This window comes from Magnolia sinica, chromosome 5, assembly GCF_029962835.1.
Source record: "Magnolia sinica isolate HGM2019 chromosome 5, MsV1, whole genome shotgun sequence".
NCBI lineage: Eukaryota > Viridiplantae > Streptophyta > Magnoliopsida > Magnoliales > Magnoliaceae > Magnolia > Magnolia sinica.
In genome coordinates, this window is record NC_080577.1 from 9,945,306 (window position 1) to 9,972,533 (window position 27,228).

Sequence of the window (27,228 nt, forward strand, 5' to 3'; positions counted from 1 at the left end):
GCCGGTGGTGTCAAGGGGCTCTGGCGCCCTTATCTGCACGGAGTCTGGGATCTCAAACTCCAAACAGATCTACCTCATTTGGGACTCCGTCAGTACGGAGCCTCCCGGGATAATATCTGAAGCCCGCCGCTCGCAGGCATCTCAGCGATGCCTGTTGTCAAGTCTCGGGGAGCTCGGGTAGCTTTCTTCTTGCCGACCCGACGGGTCCGAGCCCCCATCTCTTTATTTTTTTGAGGCCAAGGGAAGAGAGGCACTGCTTCCAAGGGGCCTTCGGATGCCCCTCTCCTGTCATCCGAGCTTCCAGGCCCGAAATCGTCATAATATTCTCGGACCATATCCAAATCGGACGACATCTCACAGAGGAGAGAGGAAAGCGCTAGAAGAAGGGTGAACTCACCGGACGGTCACCGGGAATCACCTCTGCCGTAGACCCCTGATCGGTCAGAATCGCCTTGCAGGAAACTTCGAATCGACCGGAATCGCTTTCGTCGAAAATCGCCTCCTCAGGGAACCAGCAGCCACACAAATTCAGAATGCAGAAGTGAGAAGCGTTTTCGAAACACTAAGAATTATATAGCCTGGGAAGGATCACCGCATTAATGGTGAGGCATGATGGCCGCAGCTGAATTGTCGCGAGCCACTCCAGAACATACGTGGTTGTAGATCACTGGTTCAAGCTCTGCCAGGCCTCGTACTTCTGGCATTGGATTACAAGCTCGGAGTAACAGAAGCGGCGCTCGAGTAGGGGAACGTCGCTCGAACATCTCCCATGGCATACGTGGCAGTTAGCCATAGGTTCAGTAATGATTCGAGATCTTAACTGTCACCACGTGCCCACTGGAGGTTGGGTTGTGGACAAGAAACCCCGAAGACGTGTCTCTTTAAATATAGAAATTATAATTGCAACTGCACGTATGGAAGATATGACAAGCGAAGCGATTGATCTTCCATATATGTCTACTCTCCGAATTTGTGTCCGAACTTGGACAGTAGGGGGCTTCTGTTATAGGAAGATCCGAGCCCCTTCAATTCCGAGGTCCGACGCCACACTAACCGGATCGGATACATAAGAATAAAACTGGACTGATCTGAAGGATGATGTTCAGCTTGGCCTTAGTTGCGATTTGGCACTGAGGTTGTCGGTTCGAAGTAATCCAAGACTAAGACAGTCGGTATGAAGATCATACCAGAGTCTACTTGCGAGATCTCGAACTGCCCCACTACCGTCCGACCAGAGACGAATTGTTCGACCACTCACATCTGTGTCACTCGTAGCGGGGAAACTCAACTCGACAGGTTAAGTCTGCCGCCCCCCTCGGAGCTCGAAGTGGAGATCTCTGGAATACTTAATAGACAAGTAAGGCCGAGTCCACCATAAGTCCAGGTCAGAGCTCGGCTCGAACTCGCGATGCGGTCCTCGCTTGACAACTCAATGACAAAAGCCCATATGTATGCTGGTCTAAGCCCGAAGCTCAGAGTCAAGGCCTCTTTGGCCTAGGATCTTGAGCCGAGGCCAAGGCGGGATAAGGACGCTCCATGCGCTAAACTAAGAAGCTACCTTAAGTGGACACGACCGATTGTTTCGCCTGTAGATATGCACGATACGCTACATGATCCCCAGACTACAGATAATATCTCCACAATCATAGTATCTCACTAATTGAGTGAATCATACTGAGATTAACGAACCCAGACCGTCCGATAGTCAGGTATAAATATAATGAAACTCCATTGCTACAGGTATGCAACATCTTGTACTCTCTTACTATACCCGAACTTAGACCCAGATTCCCTTGACCTGACTTAGGCATCGGATGGCCATCTGCCTAGATCAGGGTCTCCTTTGCTCATTGCAAGTGTGCAGGTTCACGAGGCTAAAGCGGTTCAGAGTTCGTGGGTCAAAGTGGAGAGTCACCCAGATCTAATCATCAACAATCCTAACTTTCCAAACATGGGCTAAGAATGGGCATTTCAAATTAACTATACCAGAAGAGGTCTGATTGCTGAGATTAATTGCCCATTATGTGAGGCCCACCTTTGATTGCTTGTAATTCTCAAGAATAATTTTGATTGGATAATCCTAATTATATAATTATCAATAACGAAAATGGATAGTTCAAATCAATTATACTTTAATGGTTCTTATCATCGATCTAGTTACAATGACTCTCAAGAATAACTTTTATTGAAGGTTATTGTCCATTCGATCTAATGTCCATCATGTGGCAACAGCTTCTAATTCTCATGGCTCTCAAGAATAACTTTTATTGAAGGTTCTTGTCCATTGAGTCAATCAATAAGAAGATGGACGGTCTTAATTTATCATAGCAAGACACCCTACCGTCCACCATGGGGCCTTACCTTTCATGACCCGTAAATTAATTTAATTTGAAATTTTGAATGATATAATTAAGCCAAGAAAATGGACTGATCATGTTGATCTCAACAGTCCCTTCATGCTCCATTGAGACGGATTTGAAGTCCTCTTTTTTATTAATTTTTTTAAAAGAAACTTCCTAGCGTGGCAGAGGTTTGCACCCCCCAAATGCATCCGTCTTCACACACACTCACATGCAGCACAGTTGCCAACTTGGACCGTGCGGAGCATGAGGTAGGCAACAAATTGAAATCTGGAGTGCTGGCATTTTTGTGTTTTCATTTCTTCTTCTTTTTCCTTTAAAAAAAAAAAAAAAAAAAAACTGTCCACTCTTTTACTGGGAGTTTGTTTTCCCTCTGTCGTGGCCCAAGATCCAGCATCTATCGCTACTCACTTGGGCTTACATCCTAAGTTGTCCAATGAACAGAATATTCAGAACTGTCCCATGTTTTGTATTAATTGCTATGTAGGTATTCACAAGAAAATAATGTTGAAACGATGATTATGCCTATAATTATTTGCAAAGGAATATAGAACAATGAAAAGAAAATTTTCAATTGATCACATTCACCTTAAAAAATCAATGGTTAGAATTATTCAAAACGTTTAATTATTAATAAAGAGCATTAAAAAAAATAAATGGTATGTGCACGTGTTAGGTATATAAGACTCATTAATGCTGGAAAGGGTGTGAGGAGGAAGATCACCGGTCTACCTTGAACCTACAAGGTTATTCTTAAATCTATAAGATAAAAAGGAAAGTACAGAATTTTATTATCCGATGTTGTTTAGAATTCCATATTACATCACTTGTAAAGAAATAGCAAAAAGAGGATTCTATTAAACTAGAAATTACCCAAAATAAATATTTTTACTAAAAATAGAAAGTCCTAATTTAATTGTGCCGGATGATTTCCAGTAGTGATTAAAGGCAAATCCCAAAAATGCTACATGTACCAAATTTATAAAATGGATGGAATACATTCAAATTAAAACTTATTAAAAATAGTTTTTTTTTTCTGAAACCGTGAATTTAAGTTAGATGCATTTTCTCATGAAAGGTGCTGACACAACCTAATTATATAAGTCGGATGACTTCATATGACCTATTACAGTAAAAATTCATACATAATGCCACTAATGAAAAGTGTGAATATGCGATGGACACAATCTGTGACAAAAAGAAGGCTTGGTTTAGTGACAGGCTTCAATCGTCTCTAACGGAAAATGTCTGTCGCACATCTTTTTATTGGAAATCATGGGTTTCGGTGTGGCGGGATGTACTCGGGTTGCTAAAATGATATTTGTGACAGATTTAGTCCGTCACAAATTAAGATTCTGCAATGGATTTTGGTCCGTCGTAAAATACCGAAGATACATAAACCAATTAGCGACGGATTTATTTGATTTTGCGACTGATCATGGTCCGTCATAAAATCACTTTTGCCCCAACCTCTAGTGTGTGTGTGTGTGTGTGTGTGTGTGTGTGTGTGTGTTGTAGAATTTAGTGGAAATTGTACTTTATTAGTCTAAGAAGTGTTTTTTTTTCAGCCATTTAATTGTATTTATTTGTATCTAAGATTATATTTGTATCAATTGATTGAATGCATCGATTTTTGTTTTTTTATATTAATTGAGTGGAAATTATTATTAATTTTTTGCTTTAAAACTGATATTTAAGTACATTGCAATATCACATGAAAAATCCCACTCTACATCCTTAGTATTTTATTCAAAATCGAGATTTTAGAAATTGAAGTTCGAAAAAAATCAAGATTAAAAAAATCAAGATTTTGATAACTAAGTAACATTTGAAAAAGCTTATGGCCGATTTATGTTCACACTACGAACAATAATTTCTCCCTATTTGGAATAAATTTTTTCAATCCTATACCTAATACACAACCATCACACTTCATCATTGTTGGACACACATCCAACGGGCTGTTGGAGGCAATCCACATCCCTTAATTATGGGGTAATATCTTATTTATGGTATTAGCAACGATATGGATGTTTCACATCATTTGGCTACCTTAGTATGTGCTCCCAATGCATATGTTAATCCTCGCGAATTAGCCAACTTATGCACATGGCAGCTGTCCCACATGCTTAGCCAGACTAGCATGTGTTCTGGTTGTAATAATCAGAGGGGTTTTGCTGGTTCATGCACCGGACTCACCTCGGTTCAATACAGCTCACTACCACATGCTGTTATACGTGCGGCCGGTACAAATCTTCAATACGGTGGGCCTTTTCAAGGATGGCCAGAAAATTTCAAATAACAAATCTGACCTTCAAGAAGATGGCAAAAACGAGAAATGTTCAGACCATCTTTAGTTGGAGATGTATCATCCAATTACTCTGGTTATTGTACCCTGGGCAATCCATTGTGGGGTCCCCAAGGCGGATGGTTTTGATTCGTCATGTATACAGTTGTGTATGGTGTTGATCTAGATGAACTTGTTGACAGTTGGTTTGGTTTTGGTCTCGGGTGTGTGCGCGCAGGCATGTCAAAACCAATTGTGCGGCTCAATTCAAAGCGAACAACTTTTAACCCCAAGCGTTGAGATAGGTGGATACGTTGAATGCTATCATATATAACCAAGACTCGAGAAGATCAGCTGTCTATTCAGGCACTCACAAAATTGTTATAAGATGATTAGGCAATTGTCGGAAGGTGGGCTTTTTCCTCCGAAGATGAGTTGCACACTATCTTCCGTACGGAATAACTTTTTAGTACATCAAGTTAATTGAAAACAATCAAACAAAAAGGAATATTTACAGCGATCACAGAGTGCAACTGCAGAAAAGCCTTTTTGAAAGAACTGCTTGTAATATAAATGAAAATATTCTAGAGTAAGAGTATAGACTTAGATTATAGCTAAAGATTATGGCTACTCTAAGGATAGAGCTAAGCTATGATAAGGAAAGATTAGATAAATTTGATTGGTTTGTTGGATTGGTATGAGATGATTTGATTTGTTGAACTTCTTGCTATTTATAGATTTATGTTGCAGCTCTTCTTCAAGCATTTCTCTTCTTTATTTTAACGCTTATGCAACTGAATCGTTGCCATGTTAGTCTTTCAGATCCTTCTGTCTCTTTATGCCTCTCTAAACGTTCTTTTTTGCTCGACCGCTTTATGCCTCTTAGACTTTTTTGTCTGCCTCGTCATCAGATGGCGTGTATCATCCAACTCAGCGCCTTCTATACTTTTGTAAAAAGTGCTCCAAATATCTTTAAAGATCATACTATCTCTCTTCCATGCAATATTAACAACTGTCTTTTCCTCATTGGTTATTTGTAGGAATGGTAAAAAATATGATACAACATTGCCCCCATATTGCTTCACCTTTGGATAAAAAGGTGAAAGCGACGTTGGTTCATCGTTCGGTGAATAAATGTGACTGCTTAACTAGGCAAAAACATCAAATTTGGCCATCTTGGATGAACTCAGCCATCTCAGTTGAAAAATATCAAATTCGGCCATCTTGGTCTAACTCAGCCATCTTGATAAAAAAAAAAAAAAATCAAATTCAACCATCATGGTCGCACTCGACTGTGACCATCTTGGTCGAAAAACATCAAATTTAACCATCTTGGTCGAACTCGGACATCTTGGTCGTAAAACATCAAATTCAGCCATCTTTGTCGAACTCGATCTTGTTTGAAAAATATCAAATTTAGACATTTTAGTTGAACGCAGCCATCTTAGTAAAAAAAAAATCAAATTTAGTCGCAACAATGGAGCTTGTTGGTCAATCCATTCTAGATAAGGCTCATGTTAGATCGGAATAATAGTACAACCAATAACTTGGCTTGCTACTTCTTGGATCAATTATAAAACTTGATCACGGTCCAAATGGCGAGATTTAACCACGAGTAGTGTCTCAAGACCTACCGGGTATTGTTCCACATTGTAAGAGATATTCCTAGCAAAGGGCTGCACCCTAAGTATTCCTGGATTTCTGGCCTCAAGAATGAAATTTATGTTTTCTGGTTCAAATTGTCCGAACTCTACAAGTGGTGTAATATTCCGCACTTCCTGTACTGGATCAAGATGTGTGTTCCGTTGTGAAATAAGAACTAGCGGTGCTGGCGGTACCGGTGCTAGGTTTCCGATAGAATTAGTCTTAACAATTTACTAAAACACAATTGGCTGAGACACTATTTGTTAAGGCATAATGGGTGCACTTTTAGCAAAAATAGCCACGATCTTATTTAAGCTCTCAATTAGACTGGCCATCCACATGTTGAAAGTTTCAACCTAAATTCGTGATTACTTGGCCTGAACTCATGACCGCTCCGCAATACGTTAAATGATCCCCATTTATATATCGCATAGCCCAGGCAACATTATCTCAAGTCGATTAGTTCAAGATGATGATGCCCTGTCCTAATTTGAAGGATTGAATATCGGGTTCGATAACAACTCGGGTGTCGACTGCACCTACATTTTCTCTCCTTGTGCATGAGGTTCATTAGCCTCAAAAGTATTGCAAGAACCTCTTCGGCTCATACTTTACTATTGCACCGGTATGTTTATCAAAATATTGGTGTCCCATTGGGTGTACCAAAAATTGTTTATTTTGCACAGCCGGTGCACAATTTAATGGCAGCCAAGTAGTTTTTAGTCCCATCGGGCATGCTGAAAATTGTTGGCACTCAGTTTGGTTTTGCTTACGTGTGATGCATGCGGGCATGTTAGAACCAATTGTGCGGTTCAATTAAAACCGAACAACAGTGACCCAAAACGATGAGATAGACATATACGTTGAGTGCGATTATATATGATCGAGACCTAAAAAGATCGATCACCTATTTAACCACTCGCACAATATTATTATAAGATGATCAGGCAATTGTTGGAGGGTGGGGTTCTTCCTGTGAAGATGGGTTGCACCTTTCCTTCCGTACAAAAGGACTTTTTAGTACACCGAGGTAATTGAAAATAATTAGACAAAAAAGAATACTTACGATCGGTCATAGAGCACAATTGAAGAAAAACCTTTTTAAAAGAACTAATTATAATGGAAATTGAAATAATTTAACGTAAAAGCGTAGACTTAAATTACAACTAAAGATTACTACTACTCTTGAGTTAGAGCTAAACTTGATAATAAAAGATAAGATAAATTTGATTGGTTTGTTAGATTTGTATGAGACAATTTGTTTTGCTGAACTCTTAGCTATTTATAAATTTCTTTTTTGTTATTTATAGATTTCTATTGCAGCTTCTCTTTAGACATTTTTCTTTTTTATTTCGTTTTGTTATTTATAAATTTCTTTTTATTATTTATAGATTTCTATTGTGGCTTCTCTTCATCTGTTTTTCTTCTTTATTTCCACAGTCATACTAGTTGAATCTTTGCCATGTTGGTCTTGTATATCTTTTTGTCTTTGTGTCGTTCTAACCGCTCTTTTTCATTTGCTCACTGCCTCTTAAACTTTTTGGACATGCCTTAGATGGCGTGTATCATCTAGCTGAATTCATGTCCTTTTTCTCATTGGATATTCCACGAGCAGTAAAAATTAGGGTACAATAACACCTAGATAAATTACGGCGGGGCTCTCGTGGTCATAAAAGGGTTTGTTTTATATTAGTTACAACTCATGCTCATCCAACATGCTAGCCACATGCAGAGATTGCCGGATAATCAGAACCATCCATCTACCGAATGTTAACATGGTGTGCCATGATCTCAACTCATGCTGAACAGATGATCCAGCTGTCAATCAAAATATATTGTTAAATGTGGACGCTTAGTAATTGGTTAATGTCCACGTTCAGCTCAACAAATGAATGGTCAGGATAATCTGAAATAATACTCCGCCCGGTACTGTAGTTGACATTTGGGGAAATATCTATTTAGAGCCATGGTACATGTGACCATCAAACCTAACCCCCCTGAGCGTTGGATCCCACTTTGGATGTGCCATATCCCAAAACTTGGAATCATCAGACAAATGGTAACCGCCGGAATATGAGCCTTACGAATTGAGACTTCAAATCAAGAATGATAATGCTTCCGTGTAGTCATTTCAGGTTGAGCTTCCCCCGTGGTGAGACAAGATGGAACGTGGATTCGGTCACCAGTGATATCCCTGGCGCCGGTGCAAGCCCCCACCCGTCTCAGGACAATCCAGTAATTCAGGGCTTCCTGGAAAAGTCCGGAAGGAGGCATTCGAAAGGCCGGCCACTATAAATAAAGAAATTCACTTTTGACAGAGGAGCTTCGACATAGCTCAACATATTAGAGAACGGAGCCCCGAATTGCAATTGGTCCAAACCTTCAACCAGCTGCTTCTTGCGACCTCCCCAGAATGCCCACAATCCTGCTGGGTCTTGCATTGACTTGAGTCTACCTTCCTTGTTGGCTAAAGTTCAGTTGTTAGAAATTGGGCCGTGTAAAGCATGTCGGTCAAATTCCCACTCAATGAGAACCACTTTTAATAGAGGCATATGCCACAATCCTTTTTTAATTTTTATTTTTTTACACATGCACACACACCCCACACACTCATGCTGGTGGAATTTCTCCACCTATGGATAATCGAACCCTTGACCGGGTGTTGAAACTCATGAGAGTCTACCACCCGAGCAAAAGTAAGGATCCGCACATGCCCCAATCAAATCCAAATTCAAATAATGTGGTGACCTGGTATATTTTCAAGGATGGGGCCCATGTAAAGCACGTTTGAAAGTAATTAGTTCAAATATTTATTAAATTGAGAATCAGTTTTGACAGCGGCTGGTGGTCCAATCAAATTTCACTACAGGGGATCCCATGAAGGTTTATAGAGACAAGGTCACTGCACAATCCACGTCCATCAAATCATGCTACGGCTATCCCTAATGACTGGGTCATTAGTCAATCAGCTTCCGACAAGATGTGACACAGCAGCACATACGAAACTACTGGACAAATTAGATACTTTACTGTCTAAGGGTGAGTATGGTTGCTGACTTCAGTGAAAAATTGATGTCGGGCACGGATTTCACATAAACAGCCCATCATATCAATTGCTTAGATCATTAAACCATTTAAAAATCTATAAGCCCACACCATACAGCGAGCCGTAGAGGTGGTTAGTTTGCGCTCGTCATGGTTAACCCAAGCCTAACCGGGCCAAGAATTTAACCCTCTCACAACACATTACCTTGAGACCCTATTAGACCCCCGCTGGCCATGTTTTAACCGTGCCAACAATTTAGCCCGAACCCCACTGACAACACATTTATTATCTGGAGACCCTACCCAGCCCACTTAAAAATCATCAAGCCCAAGCTATTTAAATTCAAACCATTATTTTTTTTCTTTTCTTTTTTTGTTAGTCTGTTAATACACAACATCAGTTCACACTTTGGTGTTAGCCACCCCCACTAGGGATCGATTCCAAGCCTCAGTGTTGAAACGAGGTATCTTTCACTCAGTCTACCACTTGAGCTATGGATCAGGGTGTAATTCAAACCAATTAATTGTGATAATATCTGGCTCAACCAACTGAACCCAAACCAGCATGACTCACTCATCTTTAAGAAGGTAATATGGGACAAAAGTTTGCCCAATTCAACCTAAATAGTGGATACATTCACAGCACAGGTGCGTCATATCTATTTTTCTGTGCTTATCTTCTATTACTCTGTTTCAGATTTTGGGCCAGACGGTCCAATTATTTGGCCAGTCCATTGATGACCTACATCAGCTGGTCCCATAGGGTAGGTTTGAACTAGGACTGTACAAGAACTGAGTTAACTTGGTTAGCTTGCTCGACTTGGCTCGAAAAAGCTCAATTCGAATCAGTTCGAAACTGAGTTCAAGCCGAGTCGAGCTGATTTTTTGAGCTCGAAAAAATTTCGAACAGAGTTGGAGCTTGCCAAAGCTCGACTCGACTCAGATCGAATCGAACTCGGATTGAACCAGTTCGGTGACTCGGTTACTTTGATGTCAATGTTGCTCACCAAGTGTTTGATGAAATGACTCAATGAAGTGTCAGCTGTTGGCAAGGAAGGTAACTTTGAACCCAAGCCCGGCCTATTCAGTTGGATGGGCTTCAATTTTTTAACTGGGGACTGACCCGCTGCCGGTTTAGCCAACCTGCCTTAGAAGCAGGATGGCCAGTTCACCCACAGGCTCGCCTGACCCATAGCCACCGTTTGTAGAGGGTGAAACATTTTAGCTAGAAAAGGGCAGTTTAATTAACTCCTGGGTAGGCATACAAACAATACGGAGCAGAGAAATACTTTGATGCTCTCGCTGAAAGTGCGACGAAGATACACGTGCAATTACAAATTACTGATATTCTGACAAAGTATGATAGACGATGCACAGGCATTTAGGAATTACTGAAACATTACATGCTTGGATACAAGTAATTCAAAGCATCACGTGTAACAATTTAGATGTATGATGAACCGCCAATTACACTTGGTATTCAACTAAATTTTGCATGTTCATTGGACGGTTAAAAATGAAAACGCCCAAAGGTCTTATTTTGAAAAACAAGTGTTTATGAATCAGAGTTTGGGATTGCTCAAACAATCTGATTTTTAGATTGTAACTTAACGACAGTGGGTTCCACAATTTCCACGTGTACCAATTCTAAGTGCCTGCATATCGGTATCGAATACATAAAGGGAAACAGGTTATCCTGTTCTCTCCAGGAATGAGAGGTAGAGTGATGTAGAGTGGGTCATGGACAATTTCATGGCTGAGATGGACTAGAGAAGGCCCGATCGGAGATGGAAGTGATCTGGACCATTAGATCCTTAAAACTGGCATATCTCACCAACCGGAATGAGTTATTTTGCATACCATATATGAATTTGGGTAGGAGAAACTACTTTAGCCAACCAACCCAACTATGCTGGGTTGTCCACGTCGAATTCGTGAGATCCCATTAGATCAATGGTCAAAATTTCTTTTTATTTCTATTTTTACTATTTATAATAAGTTTTAGTTCGATCCTATCTTTTAATCCATTGAGTTGAGTTGTGTCCAACATGAAAAGTGCTTAGAAAAATTAAGAGAATAACATGGTTAATCCAAATGGGACACTATTTTTGGCCGAAAACCATGAAGTCTAGTGGAAATCATTACTATCTATAAACGGTAAGTTTACCGTTTATAGTAAGTCACAATTTTAAAGAGTTTGAGTTAGTTTGATTATGAAACTTCTTCCTAGGTTCATATCATTATTTAAAGGATTGTAACAATCAATTTATTTTAATTTTTATTAGAATTTATTTCTATTTTCTACCTCACCTCTCCAAGAATCTAGTCATAGAGAGGGGCGCAATTCCCGGTGCAAGTGGAGCCTATGATTTGTTGATCGTGGATTTCGTAGAAACAACTACAAATGGTGGATGCCCAAAAACCTACTAGATTGAAAATCATAACCGTCAATGAGAGGCCCACCAATAGGCAGCCGGAAAACAATTGAGCAACCAAGCCCAAATCCAATAGAAAACAGGTCTAATATCTGAGGGTTCGGATTTTCCAGTCTCGAGGAGTTTGTTGGTCCATCAGCATCCACACGAGGCCCATCTGATCAACACTCAGGATCATGGGCAAGCCATTCCCAACCATGCATCTACGTAGAACTGACCAATGAGGTCTTTGCTCTCTTCGGATCTTAAACATCCGTACCAAGTCTTCATTTTGGGTTAGCTCCAATCTGGCAGACTGGTTGTTTTGACCGTCAGTCGACGGGCAGAAGGGTAGAGGCGCAACTACCTCGAGTTTTATCCAACTTTGCGGTTAGAGAAGGAAATATCATCAAAACCTCCCGCTTCTCCCCTAATTTACAGAAAACACCTTCTAAATGATCGGAATACCTTAGAAATTACCATAATCGATCCTGTCTGACCGAAACACATTTCTTGCATGGGAGTGCACGACATTAGGTGGGGTTAAAAGGGTACTTTAGTAGTAATTCCAAAAGGTAAAACAGTAGATAAGATACTTTTCTATGGTATGAACGGGTTTTCACTTGTAACAAGTGGGGCCTATGGTTGGGAAATTCAGAGCATTGGGCCATTGAATCCCATTGTGGATGGACCATGCCTAAAAAATCTAGACGGTTATGAAGAGAAATACAACAACGGTTCACATTCTACTGAAACAAGTCCCAAGATTAGGCGCTGCCAATCTGTGAGATTTTTTGGACACATGGTCCATCCGACGGGACTCAACAGTCCATTGGTCTGGACCAGTGAACCATGGACCCCACTTTTCAGAAAGGCAAACCCACATCATATAATTCCACGTCTTTAACTCAAATCAAGATACGTAAACAGAGTCGTTGCCCAGTCTGGGCTGAATGGTAGGTATCTTCTTGAGTAATCTACCATATATACAAAACTACACCACCTATCATCAACACCATTCTTACAATGGGTGGCCAGAGAAACAAGCTCCCACTTCTCTTATTTCTCTGGGTGGCCCTTTTTGGAATTAGTGTGAGCATCCCAAGTGAATTCTCCATCGTTGGATATGACCCCATCGACATTGCCTCAGAAAATCGAGTGGCGGAGATCTTCAATCGATGGAGGGAAAAGCATAAGAAGGTATACGCTGGTTTGGAAGAGAAGGAGAAGAGATTTCAGAATTTTCGAAAGAATCTAGCGTATGTGATCGAAAGGAGCAGTAACAAAGGACCCTTTGATCATGCTGTTGGACTAAACAAGTTTGCTGATTTGAGTAACAAGGAGTTTAAAGAGGCTTATCTGTCTAAGATATTGAAGCCGATGAAGAAGAAGAAGAAGACATTGGACGGCAAGGAGGCTACCTGCAAAGCTCCTGCTTCTCTCGATTGGAGGAAGAAGGGTGTTGTCACTGGAGTTAAAGATCAAGGCTCATGTGGTAAGCTTTATTGTTTTGCGATTTTGGAAGAAATGAAAAACAAGTCAAGAGAAAGTATCTATTGATAAACGCTTATGTCTTAATTACGTACTCAATATCTAGAACACATGTAGAAAATCTGGACAATTCATCTAATGTAACCTGCTATAGATAGACTACACGCCAGAAAGTAATGCAATTGCAGATGATCGTAGCCATTGAATGGAGGATTTTTGAACCTCGAACGTTTGTTGGATTTCTTATCTCTTAACCGCCAATTGGTAATCCTCAAGAATCGTTCAATCAGTGTCAAAAATCACTCAATCAATGTGATTTTTCGCACGGACCCCACCCAAATAGATAAAAGGTATGGATCCCATGCATGTGGCTGTGTATACTGTATATTAATATTGAATTTAAGGGCGATCCACACCGTGAATTGAATTAGTGACTAATTCTCCCAAAAAAAAAAGAAAAAAGAAGAGCCCACTCAGATTATATTGAATTGAGACTTACAAACATATTTGAATAAGCATATTTGGTAAAATATTGACGTGAGAGTGAGAGTTTTTTAAAAGTAGTTGCTATCATTTTTAAAAATTCCAAAAATCAATTACAATGTTCGTCCTATTAGCCATTGATTGGATGGTTAAAATCATCCAATTAAGAAAAACAGGGAACCAAAAGGTGGAACCCAACCTCGATGTGTGTTGTCCATCATGTGGACCATCCATCATGTGGGGCCCACTTTTGATGCCCACAATCCATCATGTGGGGCACACCTTCGATGTGGACCATTCATCATGTTGGGCCACCTTGGGCATGGTTAGTCCATCATGTGAGACCTTGGATGTGGACAGTTCTCTAGTGGGGTCCACTTGATGCGGGCTGTCCATCATGTGGGGCCCAACTTTGATATGAATTGTCCATTATATGGGCCTACCTTGATGTGGACCATCTATCTTGTGGAGCCTCACCTTCAATATGGTTTACTCATCATGTGGACCCACCTTTGATTTCAATTGTCCATCATGTGGGTGTACTTTCAATGTCCATTATCCATTACGTGGATCCCACCTCTCATATGGACCATCTATCGTGTATGGCCTACCTTCAATACAGATCGTTCATTAAGTGGGCCAACCTTCGATGTCAATTGTCCATCATGTGGACCCACCTTTAATGCCTACCATCTATCAAGTGGATCTCACATTTTACGTGAAACACATCTATTGTGTATGGCCCACCTTCAATATGAGTTGTTCGTCTTTAGGGACCACCTCTAATGTCAGTCTATCATATAGGCCCCCTTCAATGTCCACGATCTATCATGAGAATCATACCTTTAATGTGGACCATCTATCATGTGTGGCTCCCATTCATTACGAGTCATTTATCACACACGCCCACCTTCAATATGATGGGAAAGATTGTAAAGAAAAGAGAAGGATAATATGAAATTTTCTTAAAAGTTTAAACTTGTTGAAGAAAAGCCTTTAATATGAAAATTTCTTAAAAGTTCAAAGTTAAACTTGTCCAAGAAAGGCCTTTTAACAAAATATGCTCTTAAAAAAAAGTTCCATACCTAAAGAACAAAGAGGTAAAACCTCTTATGTTAGAATGTGTAAAATTAGACAATTACCAAATAATCATTTTTTTTAATTTTTTATTTTTTTAAGAAACAAGCAAATAAGCTCTTATTTACAGTAATGCCAAACGGACCCAAGTCTTTTTTCTTTTTCTTTTTCTTTTATAGGTAATTATACATTTGTTCTTTCTCTACTTATTTGTTTGTCTTTTAGGTGACCCTGTGTGATAGATGCATCCCTCTTTTCTATTAATAGTAATATAGTACCTTTTTTGAGTGAGAATGATTAGAGCAGTGCAAAATTGCACTACTAAATTAACGTAAGTAGAAAAAAGGGCTTTACTTATATATATATATATATATATAGAGTCATGCTCCCCTGCGCACCTACGCACGTGCGCACCTTTGCACACGTGCCATGGGTGTCTAATCTGAACAGTCCATGTGATGCGTAATCCCATGAAACCTCGTGTGACAAATTTTCATCTCGATCTAAAATTCTGGTGGGCCATAGCAAAGATAAATGCAAATCAAGGGAGGAAACTCTTTTCATTTTTCATGGCCCATCAAAGTTTTAGATCAAAGGAAAACTTGGGCCTGGGGGGTTTCACGAGGTGCTGCTTCACATGAACGGTTCAGATTTTGGATCCACACCACGTATGATGGGTTCTCAAAAAAGTTCGTGCGTAGTACGTATGAACTGGTTCGCAGGTGAGCGTTTCCGTGTATATATATATAAAAGGTCTGTAAATAGTGGCTTTTCTTCTTCTTCTTCTTCTTCTTTTTCTTCTTTTTTTTTTTTTTCAAATCATCTTGTTGCTGGTAGGGAGCATTCTGAAGAAGACAGAAAAAAGGTCCAGTTGGTGTCGATTTGGTGGGTTCATCACGGATGGTCCACTGCAAAAATTGCACCTGTTGGAAGATCATCCAATTGATGATCTTTTGTTTGTAGTAATATAGCCCACTCCAATTAGTTGGGATAAGGCTGAGATGGATGATGATGATGATGAATGTGAACAACTGGCGTTCCTAGTTAACAATATATCTGGAGGCCAGGTCAGTAGCGCATTCAATCAATAGTGGAGACAATCAGAAAATAAACCTCCGCGGACGGAGTGAAAAATGAAAATTGATCACCTAGAGGTTGCCTGCACCGCAAGAGAGGTCTCTTGCGGCGCATTTTCAGCCACATAAAATTAATAAAAGAAGATTTATTTTTTTTTTCCTGGATTTTTCAAAAGATGGATCCTCTAATCATAAGCTCGTAATCAGCTGCACGTTGGTTAATTTTTCTCAGGCAGCTGTTGGTCATTCTCCTCAACTGGAGCGATAGAAGGAATAAATGCTATAACTACAGGTGATCTTATTAGTCTCTCTGAGCAAGAACTCATAGATTGCGACACAACCAATGAGGGCTGTGATGGAGGTTACATGGATTATGCATTCGAATGGGTTATACTAAATGGAGGAATCGACTCAGAAGCTGACTACCCTTACACAGGACAGGACGGAGTTTGTAACACCATCCAGGTCAGATTTCCCAACTAAACAAAACTACTTGATCAAAACAAAAGCCAAAGAAAAGAAGATTGCACTGAAAATCCATGGGATAGTAGACTCATTGGCGGAGACGTCATCGAAAATGGTTGAAAATATAATATCATCCATGTGCATAGCACCCTTGTGCATTCAGAACGTAAGGTAGCCAAGTCGACTGCCTGAAATTATCATATCATCCATTAGCTCCACTCAAGACCATAGTTCAAAAACCCCAATACTCAACTTTGACTCAATGATGTTCAGCTGGGTTGGGTTGACTCGAAGACTCACCAAACTCGACTCGTTATTTAATTATTGTAAATTGAAAATATTAGGAGAATAAATACATAATTCAAATAGTTAAATTCAGTAAAAAGTAATATAAAATGTAACTCAAATCAACAACTAGACGGATGCCTCACTGGTTAAGAAAGTTGCTGCCTTTGGATGAGGTTGATGGTCCAAATCCCACCTCCCTTATTTTTTAACTAAATCTCAACCTAGGTGGTAACTCAGTTCAAGTCACGCCAAGTCGACTGAACCATCGAGTCAGCTCGATAAGTCTCTCCGGCTCCAGGCCAGGTTAGGCTCAGTATTGAGTTTCCAAGCGATTCAATATGAAATCTTGCTGAGATGACTTGGCTCGGCCCGGTTACCAGTCGAATCAGCTAGTTCTGGAACTACTCTCAACTCAAGACACCTCCGGTGTCAAATAACCCCAGCCATAACCTACCCTTATGCAACCCGAGAGCCATCTTCAAGTCCTCTTTACCCTCAATTCCTATCTCGTTCAGGACTCCCACATCCCCTCTAATCTTTCAAGACTTAACCCTTATCTAGGCTGAGGTCACTCCAAGTATTGGCCTTCGGCCCAACTACAATTCAGACAATGGTGAACTGGCAGTTCCAGTTTTCGGAATGCTCATCTACATCATACTCTAGAGTGAAATTAGTTTTCATCGCTGTTCTTCTCTTTCGCCTAACATCACTTTGTTGATCAGGAGGAAAGAAAAGTTGTGGCCATTGATGGCTATGAAGACGTTGCCACAGAAGAAGGTGCTGTCTTCTGCGCCGTTGTTAAACAGCCTATCAGTGTTGGAATCGATGGCTCTGCAATAGATTTTCAGCTATACACTGGGGTATGCAATTCTATACTATATGCTTCTCACACCCAACACCCAAAATTCTATATTGATAATCCTAAAAAATTTGAATGATGTAACTGATCAGGGAATCTACGATGGATCGTGCTCGGGCAATCCAGACGACATTGACCATGCAGTCTTGATCGTGGGCTATGCCTCCCAAGGCAACGTAGACTACTGGATAGTGAAGAATTCATGGGGAACGGACTGGGGGATAAACGGGTACATATACATAAGGAGGAACACTGATTTAGAATATGGGGTTTGCGCAATCAATGCAATGGCTTCTTATCCAACCAAAGAATCCATTTCTCCTTCTCCTTTTCCTTCGCCTGTTGTTCCACCACCACCTCCGCCGCCACCTCCACCACCACCTCCGCCGCCTCCAGGTCCTTCACCAACTCAATGTGGAGATCTTTCATATTGTGCATCTGGAGAGACTTGTTGCTGCATTTTTGAGTTTGGTGGTTACTGCTTCATCTATGGTTGCTGTGAGTATGAGAATGCTGTATGCTGCACTGGGAGCATCTACTGCTGCCCTCAGGACTATCCCATTTGTGACATACCAGACGGGTTCTGCCTCCAGGTTTGAAATTCTAAGATTCACTTCACTCTTTTAAATCAAGACCAACAGTTCACATTCAGAACTGGCTGATCCCGTCAGATCAGAGGATATGGAAAAAAGATTAATATTCCTTGGATTAGGTAGCAAACTCATTGATTGTAATCAACCTATGAAATAGACTATTAGATTGTGCTTGATTGTAATCAACCTATCTAATAGTCTATTATATTGCACCTATGGGAGTTTTATGCACAATATGATTTAGCTGACCACCAATTAGTTGGGAGTAGGTTTAGATGGTGATGATGGTTCCTTGGATTAGGTAGCATACAATTGCCATTGGCAGAAGTCACCGTCCCGCCTTGATCTAGCAATGGCCATGTTTCACTTTCACATCCAATAATTTTCCTGAAATCATATAAATGTTTTGAGCAGTTGGCCAGCTTTAGGCATGTAGATATGTGGAATCCCAAGAAAAAGAAAGGAAAAAACAATAATTATTCAATGATGATTTCATGAGAACAAATTCCAAATTTGAGTTCTTGTTTGGATAACAAGTGGAAATCTCATATTCCTCTCACAATATTCACCTAGTTTCTTGTGCCGAAAAACCAAATTATGGAGAAGTGTAATGGTTACTTGATGGAATCCAACCTTTTCTTTGCTATCCAAACAACGCAAATTGTCACATCAAAAGAAAACCATTAAAGAAAACCATTAACCTTTTTCTGTTGTTTGGCATGGAATCCCTGGTTTCCAAACATGGCCTCAGTGTTAGAGACCTAATTGGAAAAAAGATTACAAACTCAATCAAAAATCATCACATAAAAAGAAAACCCTTTTCGTTTTCCACTATTTGGCATGGAATCTATTGTTTCCAAACACGGCCTTAGTGTCAGATACCTAACAGGAAAACTCAAAAATACCAAGTCAATTGAGCTTTTCCCTGACCAGGTACTTATTCTAACATGTAGATATTTTTCTTTCCTAATGTTTACGCACATAGTGTTTAGGAATTCAACACTTTAGGTTTCTTATTTAAGAATTTCTTCATCTTGGGTTCCTTCTTTTGTTCACTTTCTGTAGAATTATGGAGATTCGGTGGGGGTAGCAGCGAAGAAACGGAGGCTTGCCAAGCCCAAGTTCCCATGGACAAAGTTTGAAGGAACACCTGCCACATACCAGCCTCAATTGGAGTGGAAGAGGGATGGATTTGCTGCAATGCGGTGATGAAGCTGGATGGGCTTGCTTTGCATTTCGAGCTTTCAATTCAATGTCACATTTCATCCTAATACGGAATACATTCCGGTCTTATAATATGATATTACTTTACTATTATCTTATTCTAAACCCTATATCTATCTAGTTGCAGTCACAGTCACAGACAAAAGAAGGGAACCAAAGTGACATGTTGTTTTTTCTCTAAATAATTTATTTGGGGCCCATTATTATTACTTTTTTTTTTTTTGTCAAAAATATATTTCTCTATTGAACTAGTCACATAAGAACCTATAAAATGCCACACAGTTCTATTGCTCCAGGAATTTCCTTAGTCAACTTTGCAGAAAAATGAAGAAGGCCGTTATTACTGTGTAAATTGTTATGAACTGGGAGTAAAATATCAGCATACGTCTAGTAAAAGCCCCAGGGACTCATGTAAGACTATATGAAATTGACCAAGCCCCATTATAATGTTTGCGGCATCAGAAAAAGTAGGGTGCAACTTGGGTTTGGGTCAACCCAAGTTCGGGTTGGGTTGTCAGGGTCTTCTGGTCAGGTTAGGGTTGGAAAACTCGAACTGGATTTAAAATCGGGTAGGGTTCTGGTTGAGAAAATTCAGTTTGGGTAGGGTAGGGTTGGGAATAATCACATATTTGGGTCGTGTTCAGTTGGGAGAGGGTTGAGTATACAGGAATTTGGGTTAAGTTCAGGTTGGGCACCTCAGGTTGGAATTCGGGTCAGATCAGGTTGCAGTTTGGGTCCACTTGAGGTCGGGTTGTGCTGGGGTTGACACTCAACCTGACCCAACCTGCCAGAGATGCAGCCCTAAGAGAAAGATGCATTCCTCAGCATTATGCTCTGCAAGCTAACCAACTTGTGATTGACATTGCATAATTGCCTACCACTACATGTTGGTACAACTACGCTTTTAGTGCCCATTTATAATCTGTCCTTGGCCACAGAAGAGAGACATCACTACTCTGAATGCCCAATTCAAAATCTGAAGTATAGAACTTTTGCAATTTTGTCCTAACACAGCCAGGCTGCAGCTTGTATGCAACTACTAGCCTGCTTCTCGATATTCCAAATTCAGCGCCATGATGTCAGTGAGATTCGATCTCCTAACATGACAACGTGAGTAAAAATTGCTCTCTGGACCACTGTTCCAAGTGAACTTCGTTGCGGCGCCTACAGCCTACCATTTGCATGGTAGGGATGTTGGTTTACAAGCCGAAATCGAAATAAGATGACTAGATTTCTATTCCTGTTATAGAGTCATTAAAGGGTTAAACCCAACTGCCTAAAAAGCACCAAGTCTTTGTTTTACATAGCAATATGCCACCTAGACAATGGGAAAGTTCAATCATGCAGGGTCAATATCCAACAATCAATTCCCTACACAAGAGGCACGTTGGTGGGAAAGATATGGCTGGATGACAAGGTATGGTACTTGGATGGGCCACCCGCACAAGATAACATCCGAGCGACTAACCAATGATTTTTAACTGTGGATTTACATGGACAATTTTTGGACTGCACAGATCATCCTATTGAAGTCATTTTAGTGATGCGGTCAATAATGTAATTGTTTTGGGATATCATCAGTGGGCCACGTGCCCAATAGATTAGTAGCCTAGTGACACACATGTTACACATGCGACTCATGGGAGGATTTTAGATGTAATCCTAGCTTCCACCTTAGATTTCAAACCCTCTCTTTGAGGGGATTTGAAATCCCCAATTACTTGATGGTGCCAAACAGACAGCGGATTTGAAATCTCCTCAAATCCCCCCAAATCCATGGTGCCAAATGACCCCCAAGAAAATACTTGAAAACCTATGGTCTAACTAAAGTTATGGCCCTTGACAAAGTGGAATGGCCTATAAGGATTCATGTAGCCAATCCTGATTAGTTGGGATAAAGCTAGGATGATGATGAATAGTGTCAATTGTTGTGACCATAACCAATTAAGCAACCATGTACATCAGGTATGCCACCCCATGTTTGGCCTTGATCCCAAAAATTAGGCTGACCAAAACTCTGGGTGGGCCACACCTTAACCTGAGTTTTGGAACAGTGACCCTCCATCCTAGTGAGGCAAGTCTGGCGAGGAGGCATATAAACACTTCAGTGGGCCCCACACAAATGGTGGGAATCCCATCCCAACTGTTCCCTAAGATGTAGCCTGCCTGATTTCTAGGTTCCTGGATTAAAATAAGGTGGTGTACCTGATGGAAGGGGTGGTTCACATACATGTTCCCCCCCACATGGCACTCAGTTAGCAATAGGTAAGCCTCCTATATACCTATGCAAGTTATGCAGACGGGGTGCAAATAAAGTAAAAGACTCAACTAAAGGGAGACGAAGTTTTGAGCCAACTTTCTCTACGATAATCCTTCTTCGGTTCAGTAGCTACAGTCAATGACAACAATGAACTATGGACCACCTTTACGAGTACAGTACGATGGATTGGCACCTCATATTTCTTTATCTTCTTGCTATAAATATGGCAAGTTTTGGTGGCATTTCATTTAGGTTTTTAAGAAATTCATGGAAGCGAAACAGGCTGATGATAAAATTTCTAGAAGACCAGAAGAATGACATTCGTTGCATTAATTAGCAGTCTTCAACTTATCACGTTTTAAAAGATCATAATCAGTGGCAAATTCTATTACAGCCATTGCAGGAGCCTCCTTTGGTATTTTAAGTCCTAAAATCAATCTGCTAGATCTATTCACACAATGCATTTTATAATAAGTACTTGGTTTGGAAGATTGCCATATAAACTGTAATTAACTCGAGAATTTTCATCTCTAAATGTCAATTGTCAGGGAATAATTTCTATATAGGCCATATGAAGGATAGAAAACTGCCCACTAAAAAAAATTACAAAGACCAATTGATGCACATGTTAAAATGTATTTCAACTTGAATAAAATCAGATTTCACAATGAGGTTGAAACTCAAGGGACCCATGCTTACATACTTTCAGATGCTACTGCATTGCAATCCATTAGTCCTCAAAACCACCTTTGAAACTTCAAGAATGGTCCCAGAAAATCCTCATTAAATCTAATCCCCATTCTTCCGATTATGAAAATCAGATGCTTGAGACATCCTCCTAGCCTCAACAGGCTGCCTTCTTCCAAGTCCAAAGCCAGAACCTAACGGTGATCCTTGGTACATAGCTCTCCTGATTCGTCGTGAAGAATGGTGTAGTTTCTACTACTCACATTCCTAAAGTAACAACCTTCAGTGCTATCATATTCGTAGTTCTGCTGAGTACTCCCCAACCCACTTGTTACTAAGTTCCCCTTTACAAGCATATAGCCATTACCATCCTGAGAGTTTCTGAGAGAGCTGAATGAGAAACCAAATCTAGCGCCAGAAAACCTCTCCTCCTTAAATCCCAACGAGACATTCGCACTGGAATAATAACTATCATTACCTTGATTAATGGTCTCAGAATACAGATAAAGAGGAAACCTTTGAAAGACTTGGATCGAGTACACGTCCGAAGATGGGAACTTGGCATACACACTGTAATTGGCCTCTATGGTTTGATTCACAATCTGCACATTCCCATCATCTCTGAATACCATTGTGTTAGTGTAATCAAACTGCTGGAATGAATGGGTCGTGATCTTCCCATGGGACGACTTCACCCATCCGGTTGATGATATCGACCTACTCGCACCAGTCATAAAAGACCCATTTAGACCCTCGAATTTTGAAACCAAGGAAGGCCTGAAAGGGGCAGCTTCGTATTTAATCAGCTGCCCTGTTGTTTTTGCACTCTTGCCATCCAACCAAAGGTGCAAATTTGCATCTACGAACCACACGCTCAAAGCATCCGTGACACCAAACGTGAACCTGTGACTCTTCCCATCCAAAATACTCCCTAAAAATGGCGTGATTTCAATGTCATATGATGGGAGATCGAAAGACCCAATACCCGTAATGGGTCTCCAAAGAAGGGGATTGACTCCTCCAGTGTAAATCACCGTAAACGGCCAAACCGCACCAACCACCTTCCCATCGAGACTAGCGACGACCTCCCTAAAAGCCCCATTTCCAGGACTTCCCGTCAGATTATTCACAATTACATACTCGTCGGGAGGATTCGCATACCACGATTCATCGCTGGAATGAAACGAAACAAACACTTCCAGAACAGCCCTATATGCATTCTTAGGAATCTTGAACTCCTTCGACTGAACATCAGTCGAATTCTCAATCAAAAACCACAACCCATCATTCAGAGGGAGTTTCCGCGAAATGGGTAGTATCAAATTGGCGGAAGAACCAAACCCAGAATCTGAACCCGCTGAATTTGGCTCCGATAGATCTCGTTTCACTTCCGCCGGATAGAAAAGGAACGTCAGATTAACATGGTAGATTCCAGTGTACGTCTTGTCAACAATGTTGCCGAGATAAACAGAAACCGTCTGGGGATGTTTGAGCAATGAAGCGTACCTTGTGATGTCCTTCTCAACAGTCCAAACAATGCCAGTGGGCCGGGGCTCTGCAGTGCAGGAGCGTAGGATCTCGACACCACCAAGCCATATGCCGAAGATGCGGTCGAATTGCCGGCCTTTGCAGGTGACAGATAGATGGAGGATGATTTGGGAGAAGGTCTGGGAAGGGCAGTTGGAGGGAGGGTTGTAAGGGACGGTTACGGGCGGTTTTTGGTATGTGTAGGAGAAGGAATGTTGAAGGATGAGAGAAGAGCAGGGGCTGATGTTGGGGGTTTTTATGGGTTTTGTGACTTCGAAAAAAGAGGTTGGGGAGTTGGGTTCTGGTTGGTTTTGGTGGTAGAGGATTTTTGAGAGGAGGTGGTGGGTTTTCTGGAGATTTGCAGTGGAAAAGAGAGGATTTTGGAGTAGTAGTAGGAAGGAGAAGAAGAGGTGGAGAGAGAAGGAAGAAGGCATGGGGTGAGAATGAGAGAGCGTCGGGATTCGGAACTCGCTGATCAGAGGTTTTGGTAGAAGGGGAAGATGATTCGGTGGAGCTAGAAGAACCATTAGAGCATTTCTGTACAGTACAGTGTCAGACTGATGCCAAATTCAGACCCCACCCATGATGAGGTCCCTCGAAAGGATGATTTAAAAGGAATAAAAAAAAAAAAAAAAAAAAAAAAAAAACTATTAAACAATCCTGTCCGTGTGATCTGTTGCCATTCAAGAGACGGTGAAAATAAAATACTCATCAGTCAAATATGCAGTGTCATAAACAATATAAAAAGTAATGAATGAGATTATCTCATTAGTTTTATTCCTCAAAGTTGTGGTCCCGAGCCCGGATGAGGTTGAGGTGAGTCCGGGGTGACAGCATAGCGGGTGAGTCTCTGGCCGTATGGGCCACCTCCATGAATGTGTTCGTCCATCCGTATTTTGCAGAATCATTTTAAAGCATAATCCAAACAACGTATTAAAAAAATATCTCAAGTGGAGCATTCCACAGGAAAGAAGGGTAATTGAATGCCCCTATTAAAAACTTACTAATGCTTATTTGCCATCTAACTTATTTAATAAACAATACAAACTTGGATAAAGAGAAATAGGGGTGTATGTGAACCAGTTTGCTTGGTTAGCTTACTCGGCTCGACTTGAAAAAGCTTGATTCAACTCGGTTCGAAGTTGAGTTCAAGTCAAGTCGAGCTGATTTTTTGAGCTCGAAAAAATTTCGAACCAAGTTTGAGCTTGCCTGAGCTCAACTCAACTCGGATTGAACTAGTTTGGTGACTCGGTTACTTTGATATTGATGTTGCTCACCAAGTGTTTGATGAAATGACTCAACGAAGTGTTGGCTAGTGACCAGAAAGGAATGTATATAAAATAAATACCATTTTCTCTTGATTTTGATGTTGCCTATAAGGTTTCTTATGAAATACTTGTAAACAACTATTGTCGTTTTACATACGGTGAGAAATTGAAAGTGCACTACATGTGTTTGTGAAAATGCTACATAGGCTCAAACTCAGCTCGAATTGGCTCAAGCCGAGCTGGTCAATAAGACTCGAGGACCGAGTTCGAGCTGGCTCAGCTAGTGGCTGAGCTGAGTGGAGCTGAGGCCAACTTGACTTGGTTTGACTCGGGGTACACCCCTAAAGAGAAAACACTAATATCAGCTTGATTCAAAACTTTTGTGACTTACAAGAAGTTTATAACAGTTAATCATTACTGTTTACTGTAGTGTGGTCCGCTTGAGATTTTGATATATGCATTATTTTTTAGCTGATGTCCAAAATTAAATTGATCAAACAGATGAATAGCCCAGATATATAACAAATATACTGAGGTGTGACCAGCACTCAGCTTCTGACCTTTTAAGCAGTTATCCTGCACTCACCTAACCCGCACAGGTAGGTCACACTACAAGGTGGATGGATAAATATACCAACTACATTGGGTGAGGTAAGGAAACACGAGTTTGGTGAGGACTAATTAGGTCACATGTCATTGTAAGGATAGTCTTGCAAGTAAGCGGTTTGTCTGCCACCCTGGCACAAAGGTCACAATCACATACTTGTGTCCCGTGATGTGTGGGGTTCACAAAAATGCACATGATGAATCCACTCCATCCATCTATTTTTAAAGACCACGATAGGACATGAATGTAAAAATCAGGTAGATCCAAAACTCAAGTGGGCCACACCAACAAAACAGTGGGAACGAAAACGTCTATTGTTGAAGCCTTTCCCAGAGCTGACTACAAAGTTATAAGAATTGTAGGCACAAATATCATCTCGCTAAGGTGATATGGCCCATAGAAGTTTTGGATCTAACTTCTAGAATCCTATTTTATTGTGGTCTTACAAAACGGATGAATAGAGTGAATTTGTCATGGACATCTGTTGCCCTACACAGCAACAGGCACTGGAATATCTTGACTGACCACACATATGAATATCTCCAATGCCTCGAGTTACAAGCAATCCTTCCTTCACGCAAAACATGTTTGAAGATTTTCCTTGAGTATTTACTCAAATGACATCACATGTGTAGCAATGAGAGCCCTTCACATCAGGGCCCCAAGGAATCCCATTATGCAGTAAAAGAGTAAAATTATTATTTCACATTGAGAAATCTTTGCTTTTCACCAGGGGGCCATTCACCAGGCGCACGTGACAATTCTTATAACTTGGGTTGCACAGGGATTACCATGTTAACAGGGAAAAGTTTTCTGGGCCGCCATGATGTATGTGTTTTATCAACGCTATCTATCCATTTTGCCAAATAATTTTAGGTCATAGTTTTAAAATGAGGCTTATCCAAAGTTCAAGTTGACCACACTATAGGAAGTAAGTTATTAAAAACTTTTTTGCGGCTACTTAAGTTTTAGATCAAGCTATTACTTGTATTTCCAGTTACTTAGGTCTGAGTGACGCTATGAGGATGGCAAATAAATATCATGGTAGGCCTTAAGAAGATTTTAATAGTGTGCCTCAATATCCCATTGATTTCAGTAGTTATGACTCATGCCCAATAATAATCCGGCAAAATGAATGGATGGGGTTGCAGATCTCCAATGTTTTAACTATGGCTGTCAACGGGCTGGGCCTGGGTTTGGCCTTGGCACAGATTTTGAACTGTATTGGGCTGGGCGGTCGGGCTGGCTCTATTCAAATTTCGGATTTGTAGACCCGAGCGTGGCCCATTGACACCCATAATTTTAAGTTTTTAACGCTTGCGTACAACTGGTGCTGCAGATGATTTTGCAGACCTCGGGTTCAAAACTCAAATGGGCTACAAGGTAGAAAATAGCGGAGATTGATTGCCCACCATTGAAACATATGTGGACGTACGAATGACCTTAGGAATGGCTTGGCTGGCGTACAAACATCCAAGGGACCTTGGGAAGGTTTCAACGGTAGGCATTTTCCTTCCCACTTTTTCTTTCGTGTGGTTAACTTGAGTTTCAGATCCATCTCATTTCTTGGGCG

At 40.7% G+C, this 27,228-nt stretch overlaps 2 protein-coding genes across 2 annotated transcripts; one reads left to right on the forward strand and one right to left on the reverse strand.

The window, feature by feature from the left end:
* Window positions 1–12,746: 12,746 nt before the first annotated feature.
* Window positions 12,747–19,515, forward strand: LOC131245393 (low-temperature-induced cysteine proteinase-like). The gene is made up of 5 exons (XM_058244832.1): window positions 12,747–13,245; window positions 16,110–16,342; window positions 17,353–17,490; window positions 17,582–18,082; window positions 19,148–19,515. Exons 1-5 carry the CDS (start codon window positions 12,777–12,779, stop codon window positions 19,289–19,291), a joined length of 1,485 nt encoding a protein of 494 aa, XP_058100815.1. The 5' UTR covers window positions 12,747–12,776; the 3' UTR covers window positions 19,292–19,515.
* A 2,623-nt stretch (window positions 19,516–22,138) lies between these two features.
* LOC131245394 (peptide-N4-(N-acetyl-beta-glucosaminyl)asparagine amidase A-like) lies at window positions 22,139–24,346 on the reverse strand. The gene has a single exon (XM_058244833.1). The coding sequence runs from the start codon at window positions 24,305–24,307 to the stop codon at window positions 22,448–22,450; it is 1,860 nt and encodes a 619-aa protein (XP_058100816.1). The 5' UTR covers window positions 24,308–24,346; the 3' UTR covers window positions 22,139–22,447.
* Between the last annotated feature and the right edge of the window lie 2,882 nt (window positions 24,347–27,228).